Below are 24,632 nucleotides of genomic sequence, written 5' to 3'. Positions count from 1 at the left end.
TGGCTCCAAACAATTGCACAAGTACACAAATATGTAATTTCACATTTAAAAACCTTACCTCCTTTTGTGTGACTTTCAAATGAATGGTCATTAGCATGGCAAGCATGAAAAAGAAAGGAAAAAAAAAAACACAGCCGTCTAAAGAAAGCTACGTGCATACACATTATGACATAAATTACAAATTCATAAATAAATTCGACCTACATTATTATATGAATGAAATTGTGACAACAACGTTTACTTAAATTTAAAAATCATATAAATATTTTCCAAAAAGTGCCATGTGGACTGTGAAAAGCTTGACAGCCAATGAGATGCTTCCATCTCCATTTTGGCTTGCTATTAGATAAGATTGACCTTCATATTTAATGCCACCGTGTCGCACATATTTGGGTCCACCCCATCCAAAATCAGATTCATTGTAGGGTATGGTGACCCAAGAATTTATTGTAAAATTTGGACTCGTAAAAGTGTGGCCCCCACGAACGATTGTATTAAGGTCGGGTTGAGATTCAAGGTAGTCAATTGCCGATCTTAAGTATTCATCGCTTTTCACTCTACATACGGCTTGGTGAACCTTACGTACGGGGTACCATAGTGGTTTGTTCATGACATCGCCTGCCTTGGCTACACAAGCCGTGAAAAAGATTACATTGCCACAATAGCCTTGTGGCAATGGTGGATCCTTCATTCTTGATCGGCCGTCACTTGGTATGTAGAGTTTTACGTCTTGATCATCTGTTAGTCCGCGTGCCTTGCATGAAGTACGCCATGCATGTCCGGCTAGGACCTCAAAAGTACTTGGTCTATAGTTTAGTACTTCTTGGGACATTGCTTGTAGCCTTAGGGTACTAATTTGTTCTTTTGTGAATCTAAATAGACCTTCTACTATAGTAGTTGCCTCACCTGTAATAAAAGTACACATGCAATATTATTTAATAACCATCTAATTTTCAAAGTCCAATTTTGAACCGGTGAATAGCCTTAGCTAATAAAGCACATAATTGAACTATATATTTTATTCCCTCCGTCTCTTATTTTTTGTCCCATTGCAAATACATGGTTAAACTTTTACAACTTTATCCAGGAATTTTTGTTAATTTTTAAATGATAACATATTTATGTAACATCTTGTTAAAATCATCACATTATACATTTTAGGCAAAATTGACCTCAATACTCTAAATGGTTTGGGCGCACCCAGCACCCTGTATTTTGCGTAGTAGCCAAAACACCACAAACTAGTGACTTGGGTGCAAAGCTTGCCTTTAGTAATTTTTTTGGCCACCATTCTTGCCGGAGCCGGTTAATTAAATTTTTATTTTTCAATTTTCGTGCCAAAAACCGTCCCGTTAAGGTTTTGGGGGTCATTTTGGTTCGTAAGTGTTCAAATTCAGCTCAAAATATGCAGAAGAATACGTATGTAATTGACTAAACTTGGCTTAAAAAACAATGACACGCAAATTGAGTTATTTTTTAACACATAAAACGAGTCATTTACAATTTTTTTTTATTCCGAGCTCAATTTGGTTACTTTAGAATCAAAATTACCCCCTAAACCTTAACGAGACATATCGACACACGACTAAAAAAAATAATAACTTAATTCATCACCGGCTCCAACGAGAATAGTGACCGGAAAGCTCACTAAAGGTACGCTTTGTACCCAAGTCATTAGTTTGTGTTGTTTTAGCTATTACACAAAGTACAGGGTATTGGTATATTTAAGTCATAATTCAGAGTGTTAAGGCCAATTTTACTTATATTTTGTTAATATTAAGTTTTTTACTCCATCCGTCCCCGATTGGTAGTCACTTTTGCCATTTTTGGTGACTCAAAATATTATTCACATTTACTTTTTTTTTCAAGTACTATTAATATTATTATTTTTTTATCAAAATTCTCTAACATTTGCAAAAATATTTGTGCAAATTTAACTTTCCCATGTACTTTAATTACTTTCACTCTCTATTTTTTTGCATACCCTATGTTAATTTACTTTTTCAATGTACTTTCTTGATTTCTCCTTAATTCCCGTGATTTTTAGTAAATGTGACTATCAATCGGGGACAGGAGTATAATTTTAAGCACATAGATATAATGGAGATATTTATATTTTGAAGACATGTTTTACAAATTCTGAAAAGTAAAATGGAGTCAAAAAAAAAAAAGGGATTAAGGGAGTATCAGCTAACAAGTCTCCGATACGTTTTCACCCATAAATCTAAACTTCATTGGAATATGAAACTAAAAATTGAATAATTCCGTAAAGTACTACCGACAGGACCCTATTGACTTGCACTCATGTTAAATGGGACCTGTGTACGTTATATTTTTTTTTTTTCTTTTTCCCTCCAGATTCAGAAATTAAAACAAAAAAAAGCTTAAACTAGGAGGATGCCCCGATTTCACATGATTTTGTTTCAACTAGAAATTAAATAATTTTGTTTCCCACGTGACATTTTCGTAAATAAAACAACTTTATTCAACTTTTTTAACTGTGGAGCCCACAATACTGAAAAAGTTGTTGATTTATTTACGAAAATGCCACCATGAGAAACAAATTTCGTTTCTCACCATGAGAAACAGGGAATTTCCCTTAAACTAGTGTAAGTAGATAACTTGTTAGCCTCACCTGAAAACACCTTAGGCGGTAAGGGTGGCAAGGGTGGCTCATACTCCAAATGTTGGAACTTAATTTGAGGCGGGTCTCGTGGCGCAAAGCAATTATACCTATCATGAAAGGGCAAAACATCAAGGTCAAGACCTTTAGTTAGCTTTGCCCAAGAGTTGATAAAATGCACATGAGAAGCCCCATCAGCTACATGGTGATGTTGCACAAACCCAAGGCTTATCCCACCACACTTAAACCGGGTAAGCTGCACCATTAGTAGAGGGAACGACGAAAGTCCCCCGGTATAACCATACGTCGGAAACACCACCTTTCGTAGCTCAGGGGACGGCTTAAAGTCACCAAAATCAGTGAGAACATGTGTTGTCTCAACTTCGATGAACGTGGCCCCTTCTGCGTTGCAATCGATCTCGATTCGACCGGTTTTGTTGTTGGTCTTTAATCGTCCTGCCATAGGGTAGAATGCCACTAGGGCTTTACTAAGAGTTTGTTTTATAAGATTAGTGTCAAAAAATGGTGCAGAGTTAGTGTTTTGAGCCTTGTTTGGTTCATAGACGAACAAAACATGTGTATGTGTGTAAACTGAACGAGTAATTAAGTCTAGGCTTGAAAGCCAAAGACTTCCTTTTGGGGTTTCTTGTTCAGGGCATATAATTGTGGTTTCTTTAACTTTGGTGCTCATTTTGGCTAAAGATTAATTAGTTGGAAAAAATAAAGAAGTTGGCTAAGTGATGTTAGATGCAAGTCATGCAACTAACTTGTAAACACTAGGCAGTAATCGTTGGCTATTTATATACCTTTTTTGGACTATCTATATACTTTGTAGAACTTTTCAATCTTTTTCAAGTTGTTTGCCTTTATTATTATAATGCGAAATTGCGAAGAGTAATAAATAGATACAAAAATTAGAAAGTATTTATATTTTTATATGGATATATTGCTAGCATTTACATGTCAAACGGGTGGGATGGGATGTGCTTATTTTAGGGTCTGTTTTGATTTACTGAACTGAACTGAATTGTTTATGAGAAAAGGAAATTAGGAACTGAACTGAGTTGAAATGAACAAAATTGAACTGAAATTAAGCTGAAGAAAACAGGTCCTTACTTAATACTACGTTTCTACTGTGTCATTTTTCAAAAACTGACATTATAACATGTTGATGTGTCGTGTTATAATTGGTCAATTTTTAATTTATTTTAAAAGCCTAAATATACTATACATATATGTATAATTGTAAAGACATGTTTTTTAAAAAAAAAAAAAAAAGAATACATAATTATAGTTTATTAAAATCTATTTTTATCTTATTAAAATTATTTTCAAAAATTAAATTATAATTAAAATTTAGGAAATAAATAATTCAACATTGTTCAATGTTCATCATTCATCAACGTTCATAGAATTTGTTTGGGTCCAATTTAGTCCAATTGGGCTTAGGCATTAAATGATCCAATTAAAAGCCCAAGGTCAAGGTTCATCTCTCCAATTGTGCTAAAGTCAAAGATCAGTCCTCAAGGCAAGCCAATTGGGCTAAGGCCCAACTTCTCCATGTATGAAGAGGTATAAAAGCCATCAATATTACATTTTTACATTCATTCAAGCAAATCCTCAAGCAACTAATTCTCTTGCATAGTGTTCTCTTTCTACACACTGTACTGACTTTAGCATCAGAGGGGCCTTCCTCGGCAACACCCCCGAGGCTAGTTTACGTGTGTTTACTGTGCAGGAAACCTTCGGCCCAACATTTCTTGGATCGAATCTAGTCTTCACCACTTCATCGGACCTTCGGCAAGGTCCCATTGTTTTCACCCGAAACAATTTGGCGCCGTCTGTGGGGAAGACTTTCAAAAATCTTTAAGCCAAATTTCTAACCAAGATCATCTTGCAATAATCTTAGTAGCAATGGCTAAGAACCGCAAGAGCAAAGGCCTCCGTCAAGGAGCGGGCGAAAATCCTAAAACCCCTACACCATCACCCTCGCCGGACCGGAACTCTCCCAAGGGTGCCAGCTCGGGGGGAGGATCATACAGGGAGGATTCCCTTTCTCCCGTAATTCATGACTCTCATCATAGGCCGAGTCACTCTTGGTCTAGCAGGGGTGAGTCCGATCATAGGACACATGCAGTGCCCCAAAGCCAACCATCGAATGTGCCCCCTCATTCCCATACTCGGCCGAGGACCCCTTTGACGGGGCCCAGCTCGGAGGAGGTGGCAAGAGCGCTGGCAGTGCTCATGGAGGCAATGAGGGCACAAAATATGCCACCACCTCGTGATCGAACTCCTCCGTATACCCGGCATCAACGGAGGAAGCTAGACCATGATGGTAGGAAGCTTCCTTCCTTCCGGGAACTGGAAGAGTGGGAAGAGGATACCTGGAAAAATGAAAAAGAGAGGAAAAAGAACCCTCAATTTTTCAAAGGATCCTCATCCTCCCGACCAGAAACGCATAAGAGCAGCAGCTCAGCTTCTCGGCCAGAATCTACTCACCGAGAACAACCTAAGACTGTTCGCCGAAGCGTCCTCGACCGACTCGGCGGCAAGGAACCGAGCGTGCGCAGTCGCCTCTCGTTCCCTGCGGCCGAGGCCCAGACTTCCCAGCCAGGGACGAAAACCACTCTTACCTCTCTAAGAGGGCGGAGCGCGGTCCCTTCGGCCAGGAATAAGGGCAAGGTCGTTATGCTAACCGCCAGTTCGCCATTCAAGCAATGGATACTGGAAGAGCACGTGCCCACGGTTAAAATACCGTCGCACATCACATATGACGGGACCTCGGATCCGAAGAAGCACGTGGCCTCGTATGAGACTCATATGCATTTTTGCCCCAGATCCGAAGCGACTTGGTGCAAATATTTCCCAACCACTCTCAAGGGGGTCGCGCAAGCGTTGATCTCCAAGGGAGTAAAGCAAGGCTCCATAACAGGGTGGGATGATCTGTCCTCCAAATTTAGGAGCAAGTTTTCCACGGCAAACCGCCGAGAGAAGACTACTGCAGAACTCATGAGTCTGCAACAGGGGGAAACCGAAAACCTCCGAGACTATCTGACCCGTTTCAGTAACGAGTCATCCAGCGTCTCTCAGCTGGACCAGGGGCTAGCCGTTTTTGCAATGCAGAATGGCCTTCAGCTCGGGAAGTTCCTAGACTTCATGGTCATGCATATCCCGCAGACCTTGGAGGAAGCTCTGAATGCCTCGGATAAGTTCATCCGAGCCGAAGAATGGAACAAAGCGAAAACCCAACCTCAATTCGGGGGAGGGAAACAAAGACAAATACCCTTGTCTGAAGGCCAAGGCCATAAGGCAAAGGGAAAGTCAAAGGCCTCGGAGCAATCTTCGGCCAGCGACCCAAAGAAGGAAAAATCTGCCTCATACACAGGCAAATACGAGTCCTACACTCCGCTCTCTCTTCCACGCGCCAAAATTTACAGCGTGACGAAGGAGGAGCAGAGTTACCGAAAGCCGAGACCACTCCCAGAGTGGTATCAGCGAAAAAATAAAAATCAGTGGTGCGAGTTCCACGAGTCTCCGGGACACAACACTGAGGAGTGTATCCAACTGAAGGACCAGATAGAGGACATGGTCCGGAAGGGATACTTGAAAAAATACATCGCGGATCACCGCGAGAAAAAAGAGTCCGAGAAGTCAGCAAAGGACTCTCGGCAAGACCTCGACTTCCCCCGGAAGAACAGTAAAAAGCCGGAGGGGAAATTCTCTCCGATCAATGTTATCTCGGGAGGAATATGCTCTCGGAGGGAGCACAAGCGACACCTTAGGGCTTTGACTCACCAGGTGAACAACGCTGACATTCAGTCTCCCCAATCGCCGGTGCCGAACATGACGTTCACAGCCGCCGACTGCCGGGGGATAATGTTCCCTCACGAGGATCCGTTGGTGATCATTGCCACGGTGGCCAACCACGACGTCAGTAAGGTCCTTGTTGACGGTGGCAGCGGAGCAAACATTCTGTTCCGAAAGGCCTACAATCAAATCAAGCTGAAGCCCAAGCACCTTACGCCGGTACCCTACCCGGTATCCGGGTTCAACGGGGCTTCAACTTATCCAGATGGGAAGGTGACACTTCCTATCACCATCGGCTGCGATGAGGCAGCCAGGAACGTCATGATTGAATTTTTGGTCATTGACGCTCCTTCAGTGTACAACGTGATTTTGGGGAGACCCATAATTCATGAGATCCAAGGGGTCGTCTCAACTTATCATCAGCTGATGATTTACGTCTCAGACGCCGGCTTCCCCGAAAGGATACAGGGCAACCAAAAGGACGCCCGAAGGTGCAACTACCTCAAGCCATCCAGTAGTCGCCCAGATGACGACAAGGATGAGGAGGAGAAAGAAAAAGAAAGGCCTAAGTGCTTCGGCCCAAGGATCTGAACCCAGAGGTAAAGGGCCCGAAAGGGAAAAGGCTAGCTCTTCAGCTGAACAGCAAGACTCAGAGAGCCAGCCGAAGAACAAAAAGACTGGGACACCTGCTGACATAGGCAGTAGGCCAGATTATGAAGAGTCCAGTCCATCAGCAATGGACATGGACCAACAGACTGAAACAGTTGAGTTAGCCGAAGGAGATGTTGAGAAATGTGTAACAATCGGGATGGACCTTGATCCGAACACCCGTTGTGAACTTATTCAGCTCCTTCGGGACAACAGAGATGTGTTTGCTTTCTCGGCAACTGATATGCCCGGGATAAGTCCAGACCTCATCTCCCATAAGCTTAATGTTGACCCAACGTGTCGACCAATTAAGCAAAAGAAGCGGAATTACTCCGCTAATAAGAACCGAGACATCGCAGCCGAGGTCAAAAAATTGTTGGAGGCAGGCTTCATCGAGCCTTGCCAATATCCAGAATGGCTGGAAAATGTGGTGATGGTTCAGAAGGCCAATGGTACCTGGAGGATGTGCGTTGACTTCACGGACCTAAATAAGGCTTGTCCGAAGGATTTCTATCCCTTGCCGAGGATCGATCAGCTAGTCGATTCGACAAGTGGCCATGCCTTGCTTAATTTCATGGACGCATTCTCGGGGTATCATCAGATCTTCATGCACCCCGACGATCGAGCAAAGACAGCATTCGTCACGAACGCTGGGGTGTACAATTACAAAATGATGCCCTTCGGATTGAAAAATGCGGGGGCAACCTATCAAAGGCTGGTGGATCAAGTTTTTTCCGATCAAAAGGGCCGAAACATGGAAGTCTATGTCGACGATTCGATCGTCAAAAGCAAAAAACCTGAGGACCATGTTAAGGACCTGGCCGAAACTTTCGCCACCTTAAGAAAGCATCAAATGAAGCTGAATCCGAAGAAGTGTGTCTTCGGCGTGAAGTCAGGGAAATTCCTTGGGTTCATAGTCAGCAAAAAGGGGATTGATGCTAATCCCTCCAAAGTCAAAGCGGCGCTCGACCTTCCTGAGCCGAAAACAAAGCGGGATGTTCAGCGGCTCACCGGAAGAATGGCAGCCCTCTCGAGGTTCATTTCCAGAGCTTCGGATAAGGGGTTACCTTTCTTCAAAGCCCTGAAACTCCCAAAAACAAAAGAGCTCGTTTGGGAGGAAGAGCAAAAAGACGCCTTTAAACAGCTTCGGGAGCATCTGGCTCAACTCCCAACGCTGGCTAGCCCAGCTGAAGGAGAAACTTTGTACTTGTATGTGGCCGTTAGCCCAGCCACCATCAGTGCAGTACTGCTGAAGGAAGAAAGTAAAAGTCAACAACCGATCTACTTTGTCAGTCATACACTGACGGATGCCGAGACTCGCTACCCTCTACTCGAGAAAGTCGCTTTCGCGGTAGTAGTAGCTGCTCGGAAGCTGAGGCCCTATTTTGATTGCCATCAGATAGAGGTCTTAACTGATCAGCCGCTGGAAAAAGTTCTCGGCAAGGTTGAAAAATCTGGTAGGCTAGCCAAGTGGGCTTTTGAGCTCACCGAATTCAGCATCAGCTACCGTCCGAGGGCTGCCATTAAGGCTCAAGCTCTAGCGGATTTCTTGGTCGAATGCTCATACCAAGAAGCGCTAAACAATGAAAATAAAGTCTGGACCGTGTTTACGGATGGATCTTCCACCGAAAACGGTTCGGGGGCAGGAGTAGTGATAACTTCTCCCAAAGGCAAATCCTTTGAGTATGCACTAAAATTTTCTTTTAAGGCCTCGAACAACGAAGCCGAATATGAGGCAGCAATCGCCGGCCTAGAATTGTGCATCTCCCTGGAAGCCGATCATGTCTGCTTGAAAACAAACTCTCAGCTAGTTGCATATCAGATTAGCGGCAGCTACGAGGCCAAAGAGCCCTCCATGATAGCTTATCTTGCCAAGACCAAGTCAGTCATTGCAGAGCTGAAAACTTTTGAGGTTCAGCTGATCCCAATGGGTCAGAATACTCAAGCCGATGCACTCTCCAAACTTGCCAGTTCATCTCTTACCGAGCTGAACAGATCTGTATATGTAGAAGTGCGTTGAGAGAGAAGTGTCGACGAAGCACCTGAAATGTGCTGCGCTGACCCAGAGCCTAGTTGGATGGACCCCATCCTAGCTTTCAAGCTTCGGGGAGAAACTCCCGAAGATAAAGCTTTGGCCTCCAAGATGAAGAGAACCAGCTCAAGGTTCATTGTCTTCAGGGGGGAACTTCTGAAAAAGTCCTTCTCAGCCCCATTGCTGAAATGCGTGGGACCAACAGATGCAGATTATATCCTACGGGAGATTCACCTCGGCATCTGTGGGAACCACATTGGGGGAAGGACCTTAGCCCACAAGGCATTGAGGGCTGGATATTACTGGCCCACCATGATCGCAGATGCTAAGGAGCTGGTCCGGAAATGCGAAAAATGTCAAAAATACGCTCCAGTTATCCACCAGCCAGCAAGGGATCTTCAGCCGATCCTTAATCCACTCCCGTTTGCCCAATGGGGACTGGATATACTAGGACCATTTCCAGAGGCTGTGTACCAGAAAAAATGGCTGATAGTTGGTGTTGACTACTTCAGTAAATGGATCGAGGCCGAAGCAGCCTCGAACATTACAGAGCAAACTGTCAGAAAATTTATCTGGCAGAATATCATCACTCGCTTTGGCATCCCGATAGTATTTGTCTTCGATCATGGGAGGCAATTTGATAACTTACCGTTGAAGCGGTATACAGATCAGTTCGGCATCAAACTGGCATATTCAGCGGTATGCCACCCGCAAAGTAACGGACAAGCCGAAGCTGCAAATAAACAGATCCTAAATGCCCTCAAGAAGAGGGTGGAAGATCAAAAGTCCAAGTGGCTGGAGGAGCTCCCTGGAACCCTTTGGTCCCTTCGGACAACTGAAAAAGAGGCAACGGGCTATTCACCTTTTGAACTGGTGTATGGTGCCGAAGCCGTTCTTCCAGTGGAAATTGGCTCTGAGAGCCTACGAGTGCACCACTTCTCGGCTGAGAATGAGCGACTGATGAGGGAATCTCTCGATTTCCTCGACGAAGTAAGAGACTCAGCCCGAGACAGAATGGCCGCTTATAAGCAGAGAATCAGCAAATTTTATAACCGAAGGGTCCATGCAAGGCCTCTTAAAATTGGAGACCTTGTCCTTCGAAATGCTGCTGCAGTTCAGAAAGGCCGAATCCATGGGAAACTCTCAGCTGCATGGGAAGGGCCTTATGAAATCTGTGATGAGCTTCAGCCAAGGACATACCGACTTCGGCAGTTGGATGGAACTGAGTTGAAAAATCACTGGAACGCTGATGTACTGAAAAAATATCATGTGTAAACCCTTCGGGGCAGAACAATCTTTGTAAGTACATTTTGAACTAATGAAAGGCCTTCGAGCCACCATTTATATAAATGTTTGCAACTTTTTATCCTTTCAAAGTTTTCTTGGTTCTATCTACTCTTTAAGGGTTTTTTATTCAGCCTCGTCTGAAACCTTCGCCTTCGGGTAACTGGGTTTCAGATTGCTGACAAAACTCGTCTTTTTAAAGAACACTAGTCTTTCAGCTGAAGTCAAGCTTCAGTAAGATTTGTTCTCCAAAGACATGAGTCCATGGACAATTCTGGGATATTGCCTTAACTGAGCCTTGTATCCCAGAAAGCCATTATCCGAAACATTGCCTTCAGTTGGCCCTGTGTTTCGGATATCCATTTTTTAAAGAACTCTAGTCTTTCAGCTGAAGTCAAGCTTCAGTAAGATTTGTTCTCCAAAGACATGAGTCCATGGACAATTCTGGGATATTGCCTTAACTGAGCCTTGTATCCCAGAAAGCCATTATCCGAAACATTGCCTTCAGTTGGCCCTGTGTTTCGGATATCCATTTTTTAAAGAACTCTAGTCTTTCAGCTGAAGTCAAGCTTTAGTAAGATTTGTTCTCCAAGGGCATGAGTCCATGGACAATTCCGGGATATTGCCTTAACTGAGCCTTGTATCCCAGAAAGCCATTATCCGAAGCATTGCCTTTAGTTGGCCCTGTGTTTCGGATACCCATTTTTAAGAAATAAAGAAATTGTTTATTCAGCTGAAGCCATACTTCAATTTCTGGGGGGGCAAGAAGCACTACCAGTGCAAGTTTATGTTCAGCAGAATTGAAGAAACAGTAAAGCACTCAAAAACAAAGCAGCTGAAGAAAAGAACATCAAATTAATAATTTATGCTCAAAAATTGAGCTACAAGTTCAAATAAACTGTATCGGAAGCCGCCCACAAGCGGAAAATAACAGCTGCCGAAATACGTACAGAAGCAAAAAATTAAACTGTTTTGTACGACAAGGCAAGCTGAAGCAAAAAACAAGGCAAAAAATTCAGAAAGCGGCAAGTCTAAAGTTGAGCGCATGATGAACCGCAAGATTCTGAAGACGACTGCCCGAGTTCCTATGCTTCAGCCCGAGGATCAGACTGGTCAGCATTGTTGAGCCCCATGGTGGTCTCAGCCCCAGCAGCAGAAGAAGCAGGCTTTGCACTCTGCCGAGCCTCCCTTTCCCTCTGTTCAGCCTCCAACTCCATTCTCTCAGCTTCTTCTTTGGCTTCCTCAGCCTTAAGGATTTCAGCTTCGACTGGAGTTGCATACTTCATATGAGGGTCTTCGGGATTCTGGACCCATTCAGCACATTTGGACCAGTCCAGCTTCGGCTCAGCATGAAGGCAGACTCTTCGGCATACTCTGAACCCGTTTCTGAAACCCATTTTATATTCTTCCTAGGTATAGACACGAACTTTGAGTAGAGCCTCAGCATCAGCCAACTTCTTCTAGGTCTCCTCTTAGTCTTCCTTGGATTTCTTCAGCTCATCGGCGAGCTTGGAGGAGGAACCTTTCAGCTCATTCAGCTCCTGCTGAACTTGGGAAGCCTCTGTCTGAGCCTGGGCCACTTCTTCCTTTTTGGCCATCAGCTGATCCTCAGCTTCTTGGAGCTTAGCTCTCTGAGCTTCAGCAGCAGCAGCAGCCTCTGAGAGTTGGACATCCCTGGCTTGGAGCATCTCTTCAGCAGCCATTCTGCTGGCTTCAAGAGCTTCTAGCCGTTGCTGCACTTCAACTTGTGCAGCCGCTCCTTCCTGGATTCGGCTCTCAATGGTAGCCTTGAATTTGGAGATGTCCACTCCCATGTGCTCTTGGAGGAATTTTTCCCCTTCCATCAGTGGGGGAAAAACTTCCTTCTCCATAGCGTCGCAGAAGGTTTTGAAGGCTTCAGCAGCTTTTTTCTCGTATTCCTCACCCTTCTGCTGCTTCTCTTCAGCTGCTGCTTGCTTCAGCTTAGCAAGCTTTAACTCCTCTTCGGCTACCTTTTTGTCGTGCTCGGCAGCGTCAACCCTATCTTGTAGGGTATCTATCAGCTCTACAGTGAGAGTCTGATTGTGCACGAACTGAAATCAGGAGCACAAGTTAAAATAGAAAATAGAGCTGAATTTTAGAGGAGATAAAGGCAAGGAAAATCACCTGCATCATCAGCAGTTGGTTAGACCTAGCTGGGTCAGGAACTGATCTGCTGGATTCGCCCATCCCAGCAGTGGCCTTCAGCGACCAGATTCTTGCCCTATCTACTTCGGACGTGCCAGCAAAATCGCCGAAGTAGGCTGCAACACCTTCTCGGTTCTGACCCCATATGAGGTCCCAGATGTGATCTGGGATTGGAATTCGGGGGGCCGAGAAACCCATTTCTCCAGATTGCAGAGTCTGGAAGGAAGGAAAGGATGATGACGGAGCTTCTTTAACTTTGGATGGCTCAGCATCCTCCTTCTCAGAAGAGTCAATTATTATGACCTCCTCTTCTTCAGGGGTGAGGACGAAAGCCTCAACCTCTCTTGCAATGTCTGCCGTGAAACCCTCAGCACTGGGCATCACGGCATCCTCATTCTTGTGCTCAGCAGCACTCTCCTGAACTTCTTCTTGGACCCCTCCCTTAGATTCGGGAGTTTTCTGATCCACCTCCATCTCAGGAGGTGGCGGAGGGGTCTTTGGAGGTGATTGAGGTGGTGGCCGGGGAACCCTCGGCGATCCATTGCCTTCCTCGGGTTCCCTTATTTCGACGCCGATGGTCATCGGCCTCCGCTGAAAGTCATGGGGGTCGATGATGGCCATTCTTCGGCGCCTTTTCTGAAGCGGCTGCTCGTCCATGTTTGAGTCTGAAGACTCTTCTTGTATCTGGTCTTCGGGACGAACAGGGGCTTTCCCTTCTCTGTGTCTGTTACTCTTTTCAGACTGTAAAAGACAGGGGGGAGGAAGAATATGAGTACAAAAAAAAAAAAAAAAAAAAAAAAAAAAAGAAGACAAAGTTAAGTCTGAAAGCTCACCGAGGTCTTCAGCAAAGCCTCGTCTTCTTCAGCTGCCCTAGTTGCAGCTTCCTCTTCAGCAGCCCTGGAGAACCCTTCTCCTCCTTCACAAGCTTCAATAACCCGTGCAACCTCTTCGGCCGTACGGGCAGCTTCAGCTTCTTCGTCCAGCAGCTGAAACCAGGGATCTCTCTTCTTCCACCAAGGCTTCTGCCTCTGATACAGAGCAACAGCCTCAATTTGGAAGTGGGAAGAGTCTAGATGAACTTCCCTATGCCTCGGTTCAGTGATAGAGGGGGCCCGATCAGTTACAACTCGTTCTCGGTTGACGCCAAGACGAGCGTAGTTAATGCCGACGTTGGTCTCGTCCCGCTCTGAAAAAGAAAAGGGGAAAGATCAGTTCAGTTAGGTTGGCACAGCATAAAAAAGCGAAGTGAGAGGAGAAAAAGAGATAATTAAAAAGCCTCGGCCCCAGCCGAAGAAGCTTACCATCCTTAAACTTTTGGCTGAGGCCGACAGCTGCTAGCATGTTCTCTTGGAAAACATAATGCGTATCGGGGAGCCAAGTCTCCGGGATATGCTGCATTCGGCCGCTGCCCCCCCGGTTCGGCAGCTTGCCGAAGATATTCTGTTGATTAAGGTTTGGATTTGAGCCGTTATCTGCGGGGGGACCTAGACTTCCCATGTCGGGATCAGGCTCAGCAAGGTACCGGGGAGCGCTGAAGACGCAAGGGTGGCCCGGGTCCGTGGGTGCCCTAACCCAAATCCATTGACCTCTCCAGTCCTTGTCTGAAGAGTCGTTCGGCCACATGGTTAGGTATTGGGGCCGAGACTCAATCCGGTACCACCCAGAACCATGGCTTCCGTGCCCACTTTGAATATTTGGCACTAGCCGATGAAGCTTTTTGAAGCAGTGCAGGTTCGGCACATACTTGAAGAACTTGCAGACCCATAAGTATGTCATCACCCTTCGGATGCTAGTAGGAGTTAGCTGACATAGGGAAATATTGTAATGGATCAGCAAGTCTCGGACGAATACGTCCAAAGGAAACCTCAGCCCATACTGAAGTTGTCTTGTGTACACCCCCACATACCCCGGGGGTGGACGATGGATTCTATCGGATGCCACGGGCATTCGGCACCAATACCCATCAGCTTCAAGGATGCCGTAATGCAACTCAATTTGTTCGGCAAACCGATACTGTTCGGCATTCTCCACCCACCATGAGTAGGGGCGGTTCTTTATCATGGCCGAAGCTACTTCGGCATCCTCCCACTTTGAAAACCCGGGGAGGATATCCCAAAGGACATTGGGAACTTCATCGTCCCGCCCAGAAGCGCTCGGCCCCTCCGTTCTCTGAGGAGGAGCCGAGGAAATTGGAGTCGCCCTGATCCCTTCAGCAGGGTCAGACTCTGCTCTTCGTCCATTCCAGGTTCCAATCCTGTTCCTGGGATCGGGAATTGGCCTTGCTCTTCTTGGAGCACGGGCTCTACCCCTAACTCCTCTCGCCATTGATAATTTCGAAGAAAAAAGTCGAAAAAAAAGGGAAGGAGTTCGAATTCGAAGAAAAATAAACTAAAATCAAAGGAATTTACCTTAATCTGAAGCGAAAGTGCCGATTTACGAATTCGTAGTGGCAAGTCTCAGTTTCTAAGCTTAATGCTCGGGGAATTTGCGAAGTTTTAATGCGGGTTCTTAGGTTCTCTCGAGAATTCTGGGTTTGTGTTGGTGAATAAGTGAGGAGAGATGACGCACCTCTGATTATATCTCCAGAAATGGGAATACGGGGAGTCCGCGTTTCAATTTCTCTTAAATACCCCACTAAGTAACCGTTAAACATACGACCTTGCGATTAAACTGCCCATTATTCGTCCAATTTCCACAATCATCCGCCTTAACCGTTGTTATCTCATTAATTACGGTTTAAATTCAAATTTTTGGATTAATTAAATCATTCACTTCCCTCCTTTTCTGATTAAATCAAACTCGACCCGTCATCCTTCCAAATCGGGTCTGGGGGGCAAGTTGTTTGGGTCCAATTTAGTCCAATTGGGCTTAGGCATTAAATGATCCAATTAAAAGCCCAAGGTCAAGGTTCATCTCTCCAATTGTGCTAAAGTCAAAGATCAGTCCTCAAGGCAAGCCAATTGGGCTAAGGCCCAACTTCTCCATGTATGAAGAGGTATAAAAGCCATCAATATTACATTTTTACATTCATTCAAGCAAATCCTCAAGCAACTAATTCTCTTGCATAGTGTTCTCTTTCTACACACTGTACTGACTTTAGCATCGGAGGGGCCTTCCTCGGCAACACCCCCGAGGCTAGTTTACGTGTGTTTACTGTGCAGGAAACCTTCGGCCCAACATTTCTTGGATCGAATCTAGTCTTCACCACTTCATCTGACCTTCGGCAAGGTCCCTTGTTTTCACCCGAAACAGAATTGATGCTGGAAAAGAACCCTTGCTGAAATAATAGCCACCTGAAAACACCCCAAATTCGCCGGTAAATGATCAACAAATTGACCAAGAAAGACAGCCTGAACCCTACCTGAAACAGGTCCAAAATCTACACCAAAAACTGCACAAAAATAACGAGAAAACCACACCAAAAGCTGACACAATTTTGCGTCGCCTAAATTCCTTTTTGGTCGCCTGAAAACTAACCAACACAAGCCACCTAAACCCCGCCTATATACGGCTATAACTCTATAAGTCGCCTGAAATTTGGTAGAAAATAGCCTGAATATTGCCAGAAAAATGCACTCAATACCGTACCTTGAAACTGCATAAAATAATAGAGAAGACGGCCTGAAATCCACCCTGAAATTGCACCTAAAAGACAGCCAGAAAAATGCCCTAAAATTGCACAAAAGAATCGAGAATTCCGCCTGAATTTTGCCAGGAAAATGCACCCTGAACCACCAGAAACCGTAGATGCCGCCGTGAACCCTTTGCCTAATCGAAGTACGCCTGAAAACCGCCGGACACGCTACCGAAAAATGATCGTGAAAGTGCGCCCTGCTCTAATTTTTGTTTTATGATTTTTAGTTATATGTATAATTTCGAAAATTTAATTCAAAAAAAATATATATAATTTCGAAAATTAATTTGATTATAAATATAAATTTAATAATCTATAAATATGTATTTCTAAAACAATACAAAAAAAAGTACATGTATTATAATACATAACATAAATAAAATTTTAATACATTATGGACATTAAAATAACTCAAAATAAAAATCAAAATACTTGAAACAGACCAATCAGATTTTGCAACATAAGCAAATTGTGGTGCCTTTTTTAAAGAATGACGACATTGTACAATTTTCATACTTTATACTTTTGACTTTGTATTAGGCTGTAGTCATACATAGTAAAATTATATTTACTCTGATCCCTTCATGTTTAATAAGTGTTACACTTATTAAATACGGTTATGTGTTACACTTTTCTTTTTTTTCTTTTTTTTATCAAAAAACTACATGGGAAAACAAAATTTACATGAGAAATTTTAATTTGTACAAATATTGTTGCAAATTGGAGGGAATTTTGGTAAATAATTAATATTAATGGTTGTTGAAAAAAAAACAAATGGGGTGAACATTTTGGGACTACAATTTGCTCATAAGTGACTATCAAAAGGAGACGGAGAGAGTATATTTTAATATTATATCTTTCTCCTCTCATGACCCTTTTTAAACCCACTACTATTAAATTTAATGAGTTCTTTCCTTTCACATTCATTAATTTTTAATAAACTATTAACCCCACTATCTTCTTTTATAATTTTTTTAATCATCAATAACTATATACTATAAGACACACCAGCAATGACACGTGTCATTTCCCGGTGTGTCCTTTTTTTTAAAAAAAAAATTATTATTTAAGAATCAAATTATTTACATATATAAAGTATAATAGAAGATTTGATGCGTCTTTCAAAAAAAAATATTGACAACTATGACTTAAATTAAGCAAAAAAATAAAATAAAAAATAATATTCTTATCATATTTGTGACATATGGAGTATTTGTTTTAGGAAAGACATACATTATATATGTATGTATTATGTATGTCGTACGTAGTACGCACTATGTTTATTACAATAAGAGTATATATTTTCTTAATAGAAGCTAAGCTACAAGCTTCAACAATGAATTGCCCATATCAAATCAACTAATGAAACTTTTGCTATTTCCTTGAATTATTTATGACTAGAATATTAACCAATTAATACTATACTGTAATTAACTATGGATACTTCAATAAAACTTTCCAAGTCCGGCACATGTTGATTATTATTAGTGTAATATTTTTTTTTTCAAATTTTGTTGTTCCATTCAATTGATATGAATATAACATACGAAAGTAATTTTTTTATTTATTTTTTTAAATATAGTGTTAAATTTAAAAATAGTTATTGGAAATTACAATATAGTGTTAATTTTAAAAATATTAATTGAAAATTACCGTGCAGGGCACGGGAGCTAGCCTAGTACTCTAAGTACCTCACTTACCTGTTATTTTATTTAAGTCAATTAAATTGCCTAAAAAGGTACGTGTAACACTTATTAATTAAAACACGAAGGGAGTATATCATACTTCGTTTTTGAATAATTGAGTTATTGCACTGTGTTTATACTTAGATTGACTCAATGACTTGGATGATTTTAAGGCTTCAGAAATCTATATCTATATCTATACTCTATACTTAGTATTTAAAAACAAAAACCATCATTCTTATAATGCCACATGTACATTTCATTTTTTCTCCAAATGCCACATGTCACCTTATTTAATCTTTCTTTTTTTAATCCCTTTTCTCATATGAAAAAAAAAACTTTAATTCAGTACATGTATAATGATTGAAGGTTGTTTGGTTCACTTTCCTCCACTTTAATTTCTACTACAATTGCATTTGATTGTCACCTCTTCTTCTCCTCTATAAACTATTCATTTGCCAATATAAATATATTAAAAAATATTTATATATATTGTATACCTATTAATAAACCATGCATTGCACGGGCCAAAAAGCTAGTTTCATTTAATTTAGAGTAAGTTCTCGTCACCTTATTAGATCTAAACTTAACTGAACTTATTATCTAACTTGTTAGACTTTTTTCACTATTCACATAATGTGTTTGAATTGATTAATTTACTAATATATAAAAAAACAAATGTTATTGTATAATACATTGTTGGATTCGTTATAACGTATACTTTCATAATATCAATTTTCCTATAATTTTATTAACATATGATTAGATAAATTATTAACGTCAAAGTTGTGTCTTGAAATACGTGTTTGATCAAATTGTAACACTTATTAAAGTAAGGAGGGAGTACAATCTTAATTAGTACTTTTGAATTTTCCTATAAGTCCCCCTACAGTGAATAAAAAGATGAATCCACTGCAAATAATGGTGTTAATGCGTTATATATCATTTAATATTTTATAATTTATAAATTTAAATTTAATCTATTAAGATTGAACTTATTAAACCAGATTGAACTTATTGGACCTTATTTGAACTTATTGAAACTTATTAGACCTAATTAAACGTATTACAACTTGTTGAAACTTATTTGAACTTATTATTAGACCTGAAACATATTTTTTAAGATGAAGAGAACACGCCCTTAGAGTTAAATGATCAACGTTGAATAAAAAATTTAAGCTGATGGTTAGGGCCACACAATATGTTACATGCTCTATCATGCCCCTCTTCCTTTCGTATATGAGTGTTCGTTAGATTTGAAGTGTGCATGCAGTATGGATCCTCGATCATCATACTCATCATTTAATATGTAAATTTGAAAATAGAGGTGGATGAGAATTCAAACTTGTGATCATTTTTTCACATTGACTCTTGTTGGATATCATTTTTTAACTTTGAGTTTCAATCCCATGTTAGTTGGTTAAATGAGTAAATGACCCAATTAAACTTGGAAGTTGAGACCTACTCCGTAATCAGTATAAACAAACAAATGGACACAACAGTGACAACACCCCAGCACTCAATAATTTTTCCACTCTGGTATAAGAATAGGCAGCTACCAGTCTACCACCAAAGCCTATTTCCTAGACGTAAAACATATGGATTGGATGATGGATGACGTTACAACTTACAATGCACAACAGCACAAATGAACTACATTCGTACTACTGCTACTCGTATGTATCAATATCGATATATCAAACACGTAATTGCAAATGTTTTTTATTCATAAATTAGGGCAAGCTAATGCAAAGTTTTACAAACATGGCCTACTATACAAGCATAACGGATACTCCTCTTACTACGGAGAGCTTGTCATTTTCATTTGTTTGTATATATTGTATTTAATTTCAAGCAAAGTTTGGTGGAGTTGGTGAAAACTCATCTAGGCCCCGTTCTTTAAAGTTGCTCTACTCTGCTGAAATCTGCTCTGCCCTACTCTGCTTAAAAATAATACTTAATATTAAATTATTATGTTAATAATTAATATTTAATAATAATAATAATAAATATTTAATATTTAATAATAATATTAATAACTAATATTTAATAATAATAATAATATTAAAAATTAATATTTAATAATAATATTAATTAATAAATATTTAATAATAATATAATAAATAATTGATATATAATAATAATATTATAAAAATTAATTTTTAACAATAATATATAATTAATATTTAATAATTATAATAATAATTAATATTGAATTATAATAATAATAATAAATATTTAATAGTAATAATAATAATAATAATAATAATTAATATTTAATTATTATAATAATAATAATAGTAATAATATGATTCAAAAAAAAATAATAATAGTAATAATAATAATTATAATAATAGTAGTAATAATACTTATTAATAATAATAATTATAATAATTATTATTATTACAATAATTGATTTTTTATTATAAAAATTAGTATTTAAAGATAATTATTCATATTTAAAGATAATAATTATTAATTTTTAATAATAATAATAAAAATAATAATAATAATTAAATAATAATTATTATTATAATTATAATAATAATATTTAGTATTTAATATTAATATTTAATGATTATTAATATTTAATAATAATAATAATTGTAGTAGTAGTAGCAGTAATATACGTAGTATAAATAATTTAAGCAAAGTAAAATAAGTTGATGAATTTATGAAGAGTAGAACCCTAAATTCATACCATCTATAAAATAAAGAGATTAGGAGGAAAGATAATATTTATAGGAAAGTGAAATAATCTAATCACTCCATGAAAAATTGTGTAGTTAGTTGATTTAAATAAAAAAAAATCTTTTAGGAAAATAAATAATTACTTTATCATTTTCAAATCTTTATTTATCTTGAAAAAAAAATAATAATGATGTCATTAACTATTTTTCTAATTGTGTCCAATTAGAAATTAAAACTTCGATCTTATTGTATTCTAATGCAAATATAATTTTTGAAAATTTTAATCCAACATAAAATAAATATTTTTCGCGAAACTATAAAATAAGAGTAAAAATTACATAAATAAAACTAAAAATTTGATGAATTAAAAAAATATTGATAATAATATTTTATAGCAAAAATAGAGTAATATAATTAATTACTTGAATAAAAATATGTTAATTATGAACTGTTATAAACGGAATTGCACAAATAAAATAGTAAGAACAATGTTACCGAGAATAAGACTGAGTCGCGGACTATGTCGCTCTCTTTAGAACATTCGCGGCACTACCTTAAACTTGTGCAAGCAGCTCGTACCAAACCGGATGCCCCCAGGATAAAACAGTCTTTCACAAGTATAAAATACCGGCGGTTTTGCACCGAACCACCGGACAACGGAACACCAGAAAATCAGAAAGAAACTGCTCGACTGTTTTGAGAGGGAGAGAAAATATATTTTGCAAAGTGGTTTTCTGTATTTTTTCGTGTGTTTAAAAACAAAGCTGGAACCGTCCTTTTATAGGTAAAGATACGTAACAGCTTAAGCATGAAAACGGGAGAAAGATTAGCAACGTTTACTGCAATTAGTGTATCCATTAAGCAAGAATCAAGGCATTAAATCAGTGTAACGGTGCAACGTTTAGCAGTAAAACAGCAACGAGAATCAAGCAATGTAACGGAAAAATTTAAACCAAAACAGTAAAACGTTTTGTAACTGAATATTAATCAAACCGGTAACAAAAATTAAGTTTGTTTAATAACCCAAACCCGAACCCGACCCGACCCAGCCCAGCCCGGCTCGGCTCGGTTCGATTCGGCGCGCGTGTGTGTGATATATGGTTTACCATATAGGTCCTCCCTCTCCACAAAATGTGGGTAGCCCAAGGGCCACACCCCTTTAGCCCACTCTCTATATTATAAAGAGAGTAAAACTCTCATTTCCCACCAATGTGGGACTTTGAGTTTTGAGTTTTTTTTCACAAAATTCACACACTACACACTTGTTGTTCCAACAATCCCCCACTTGAATTTTTTGAAAACATTTTCGAGCAGAATCCATACATATATAGGTTGCGCATAAACAGAAGTGTTTTTCAACTTGAACTTCTACGTAGTGAGTACGATTCAGATTCAACAAGGGTGACTCGAAGTTTTGAACCCTATCTCTGACAAAGTACCACACACAACCTACTCTTGGTGTTGTTCTAGACCCGTGCTATTTCGGCCATGCACGTCTATCCCAATGTAGTGAATGCTCTAGAAATGCTGCCACACATTTCATAGGAAGCGGCCTAACTTCCACATTCACATAGGTGAATCTATCAAGAGTACTCCTGTAGCTTGGTACTCCACTCCAAATTGGAGTATAGATTTCATTAAGAGATCCTATTAACTCATCCTTGATCGCTTCAGGAAATTATGTCTTTTGAACATATTCAACTCATATCACACCATAACTTGTTATTACCCTTTGAACCTATTTCTTGGGATCTCCAGTTCATAGGTTGGGTTACCATTATGTGTGGTTCATTTCAATGGCAATAGTCCCATTTTCTTAGAGGAAAAATGGACTTTCTCCCTAGCTAATCCTTTCGTCAAAGGATCAGCCAAGTTATTCTCAGTGCGTACGTGATCCACTCTAACAGCTCCGATAGAGAGATATTCTCTCACAGTGCTGTGCTTACGACGTATTTGTCGTCTCTTACCGTTGTAATAACGGTTCTGAACTTTTGCAATAGCCGTGGTACTATCGCAATGGATCAAGACAGCCGGTAATGGCTTTTCCCATAGGGGAATTTCACCTAGCAGGCCTCTTAACCAACCTGCTTCTTCACTAGCCGTAGCTAGTGCTATCATTTCTGACTTCATGGTGGACTGAGCCAAAATAGTCTGTTTCTTAGATTTCCAAGATACAGCTCCACCGGCTATAGAAAAAATATATCCACTAGTAGCCTTAGAGTCATCTGATAAGGTGTTCCAGTCAGCATCACTATAGCCTTCTAGTACAGCTGGAAACCTTTCATAATGCAACCCTAGGTTCATGGTCCTCTTAAGGTATCTCATGACCCTTTCAATAGCATGCCAATGCTCATTACCAGGACAACTAGTAAACCTGCCTAACAATCCCACGACATAGGCAATGTCGGGTCTAGTACAATCAGTGGCATACCGAAGGCTGCCAATGATGCTCGCACAATCAGATTGCCTTACGGCATCACCAGTGTTCTTAAATAATTTAACACTGGAGTCATAAGGTGTATTAGCAGGTTTACAGTCAAAGTAACCATATTTCTTTAGGATTTTCTCAATGTAATGAGATTGATCCAAAGAAACTCCATTTTCTGTCCTAGTAATCTTAATTCCAAGGATTACATTAGCCTCTCCTAGGTCTTTCATGTCAAACTCAGCATTCAACAATAGCTTTACATCATTCACAGCATGAATGTTCGAGCCAAAAATTAACAAGTCATCCACATATAGACAAATTATAGTGCATATGTCATTCTCAAATTTTACATATATGCATTTGTCACTACCATTTATCTTAAAACCATGTGAGATGACTAAGTTATCAAATTTTTCATGCCATTGTTTAGGTGCTTGTTTGAGACCATAAAGAGATTTATCTAGCTTACATACCAGATGCTCTTTTCCTTGAACAACGAGTCCTTCCGGTTGATCCATGTAGATTTCTTCTTCCAATTCACCGTTCAAGAATGCAGTCTTTACATCCATCTGATGTACTACAAGATTAAAAACAGAAGCAAGAGATATTAGTACTCTAATAGATGTTACTCTAGTTACAGGTGAATAGGTATCAAAGAAATCAACATTCTCCCTCTGTCTGTAGCCTTTAGCTACCAAACGGGCTTTGAACTTATCAACGGTCCCATCAACTTTCAGCTTTCTCTTTAGGACCCATTTGCAACCAATTGACTTGCAGCCTGGTGGCAACTCAGTTAGATGCCAAGTTTGATTAGACTCAAGTGAGTCCATTTCATCGTTCACGGCTTCTTGCCATAAATCTGCATCAACTGAGGTTAGAGCTTCTTGGAGGGTAGAAGGATCCTCCTCTACATTAAGAACTACAAAGTCTGGGCCGAAGTCTTTTGCTACTCTAGCCCGCTTGCTCTTTCTTAGTTCGGGTTCAGCATCCAATTCTTGTGAGTTAGACCTGACTTTAGGAATAATAGAGGTGGACGAACCCCCACTATTTCTAGATTTAAAAGGAAACCTGTCCTCATAAAAATCAACATCATTAGATTCAATAATTACACGAGCATTTAAATCAAAGAATCTATATGCCTTACTGTTAATAGCATATCCAATGAATACACATTCATAAGCTCTACTAGCTAATTTAACTCTTTTAGGATCAGGAATCCTAACATATGCTAGACAACCCCAAGTTCTGAAATAAGAAATGTTAGGTCGTTTATTACGAAGTATTTCATAGGGAGAAACCTTACTCTTAGTCTTTGGAATACGGTTTAAGACATAACAAACAGTTAGTAGAATTTCACCCCACCAATGATCAGCAGCACCAGAATATAAGGAAATAGCAACTACTAATTCTGTAAAGGTCCTGTTTTTCCTTTCAGCCTTTCCATTCATTTCTGGGGAATAAGGAGCTGTCCTTTCATGTATGATACCATGTGAATTATAAAATTCTACAAAAGCATCAGTATCATACTCAGTTCCACGATCACTTCGTAATCTTTTTATTTTCTTGTTAAACTGATTCTCAAACTCTGTTATAAACAACTTAAACATTTCAAAAGCATCACTCTTATTTTTCAT

General features: G+C 40.0%; 1 protein-coding gene across 1 annotated transcript; it reads right to left on the bottom strand.

Moving 5' to 3' along the window:
- Positions 1–139: 139 nt before the first annotated feature.
- Positions 140–3,473, bottom strand: LOC110713661 (anthranilate N-benzoyltransferase protein 2-like). The gene is made up of 2 exons (XM_021892122.1): positions 2,636–3,473; positions 140–906 (listed from the first exon to the last, which is right to left on the bottom strand). The coding sequence occupies exons 1-2, from the start codon at positions 3,312–3,314 to the stop codon at positions 248–250; spliced, it is 1,338 nt and encodes a 445-aa protein (XP_021747814.1). The 5' UTR covers positions 3,315–3,473; the 3' UTR covers positions 140–247.
- Between the last annotated feature and the right edge of the window lie 21,159 nt (positions 3,474–24,632).

This window comes from Chenopodium quinoa, unplaced genomic scaffold, assembly GCF_001683475.1.
Source record: "Chenopodium quinoa cultivar QQ74 unplaced genomic scaffold, ASM168347v1, whole genome shotgun sequence".
In the NCBI taxonomy this organism is placed as follows: domain Eukaryota; kingdom Viridiplantae; phylum Streptophyta; class Magnoliopsida; order Caryophyllales; family Amaranthaceae; genus Chenopodium; species Chenopodium quinoa.
The sequence above is the reverse complement of the archived record's forward strand: the minus strand, read 5'-3'. Positions and strand labels throughout refer to the sequence as shown.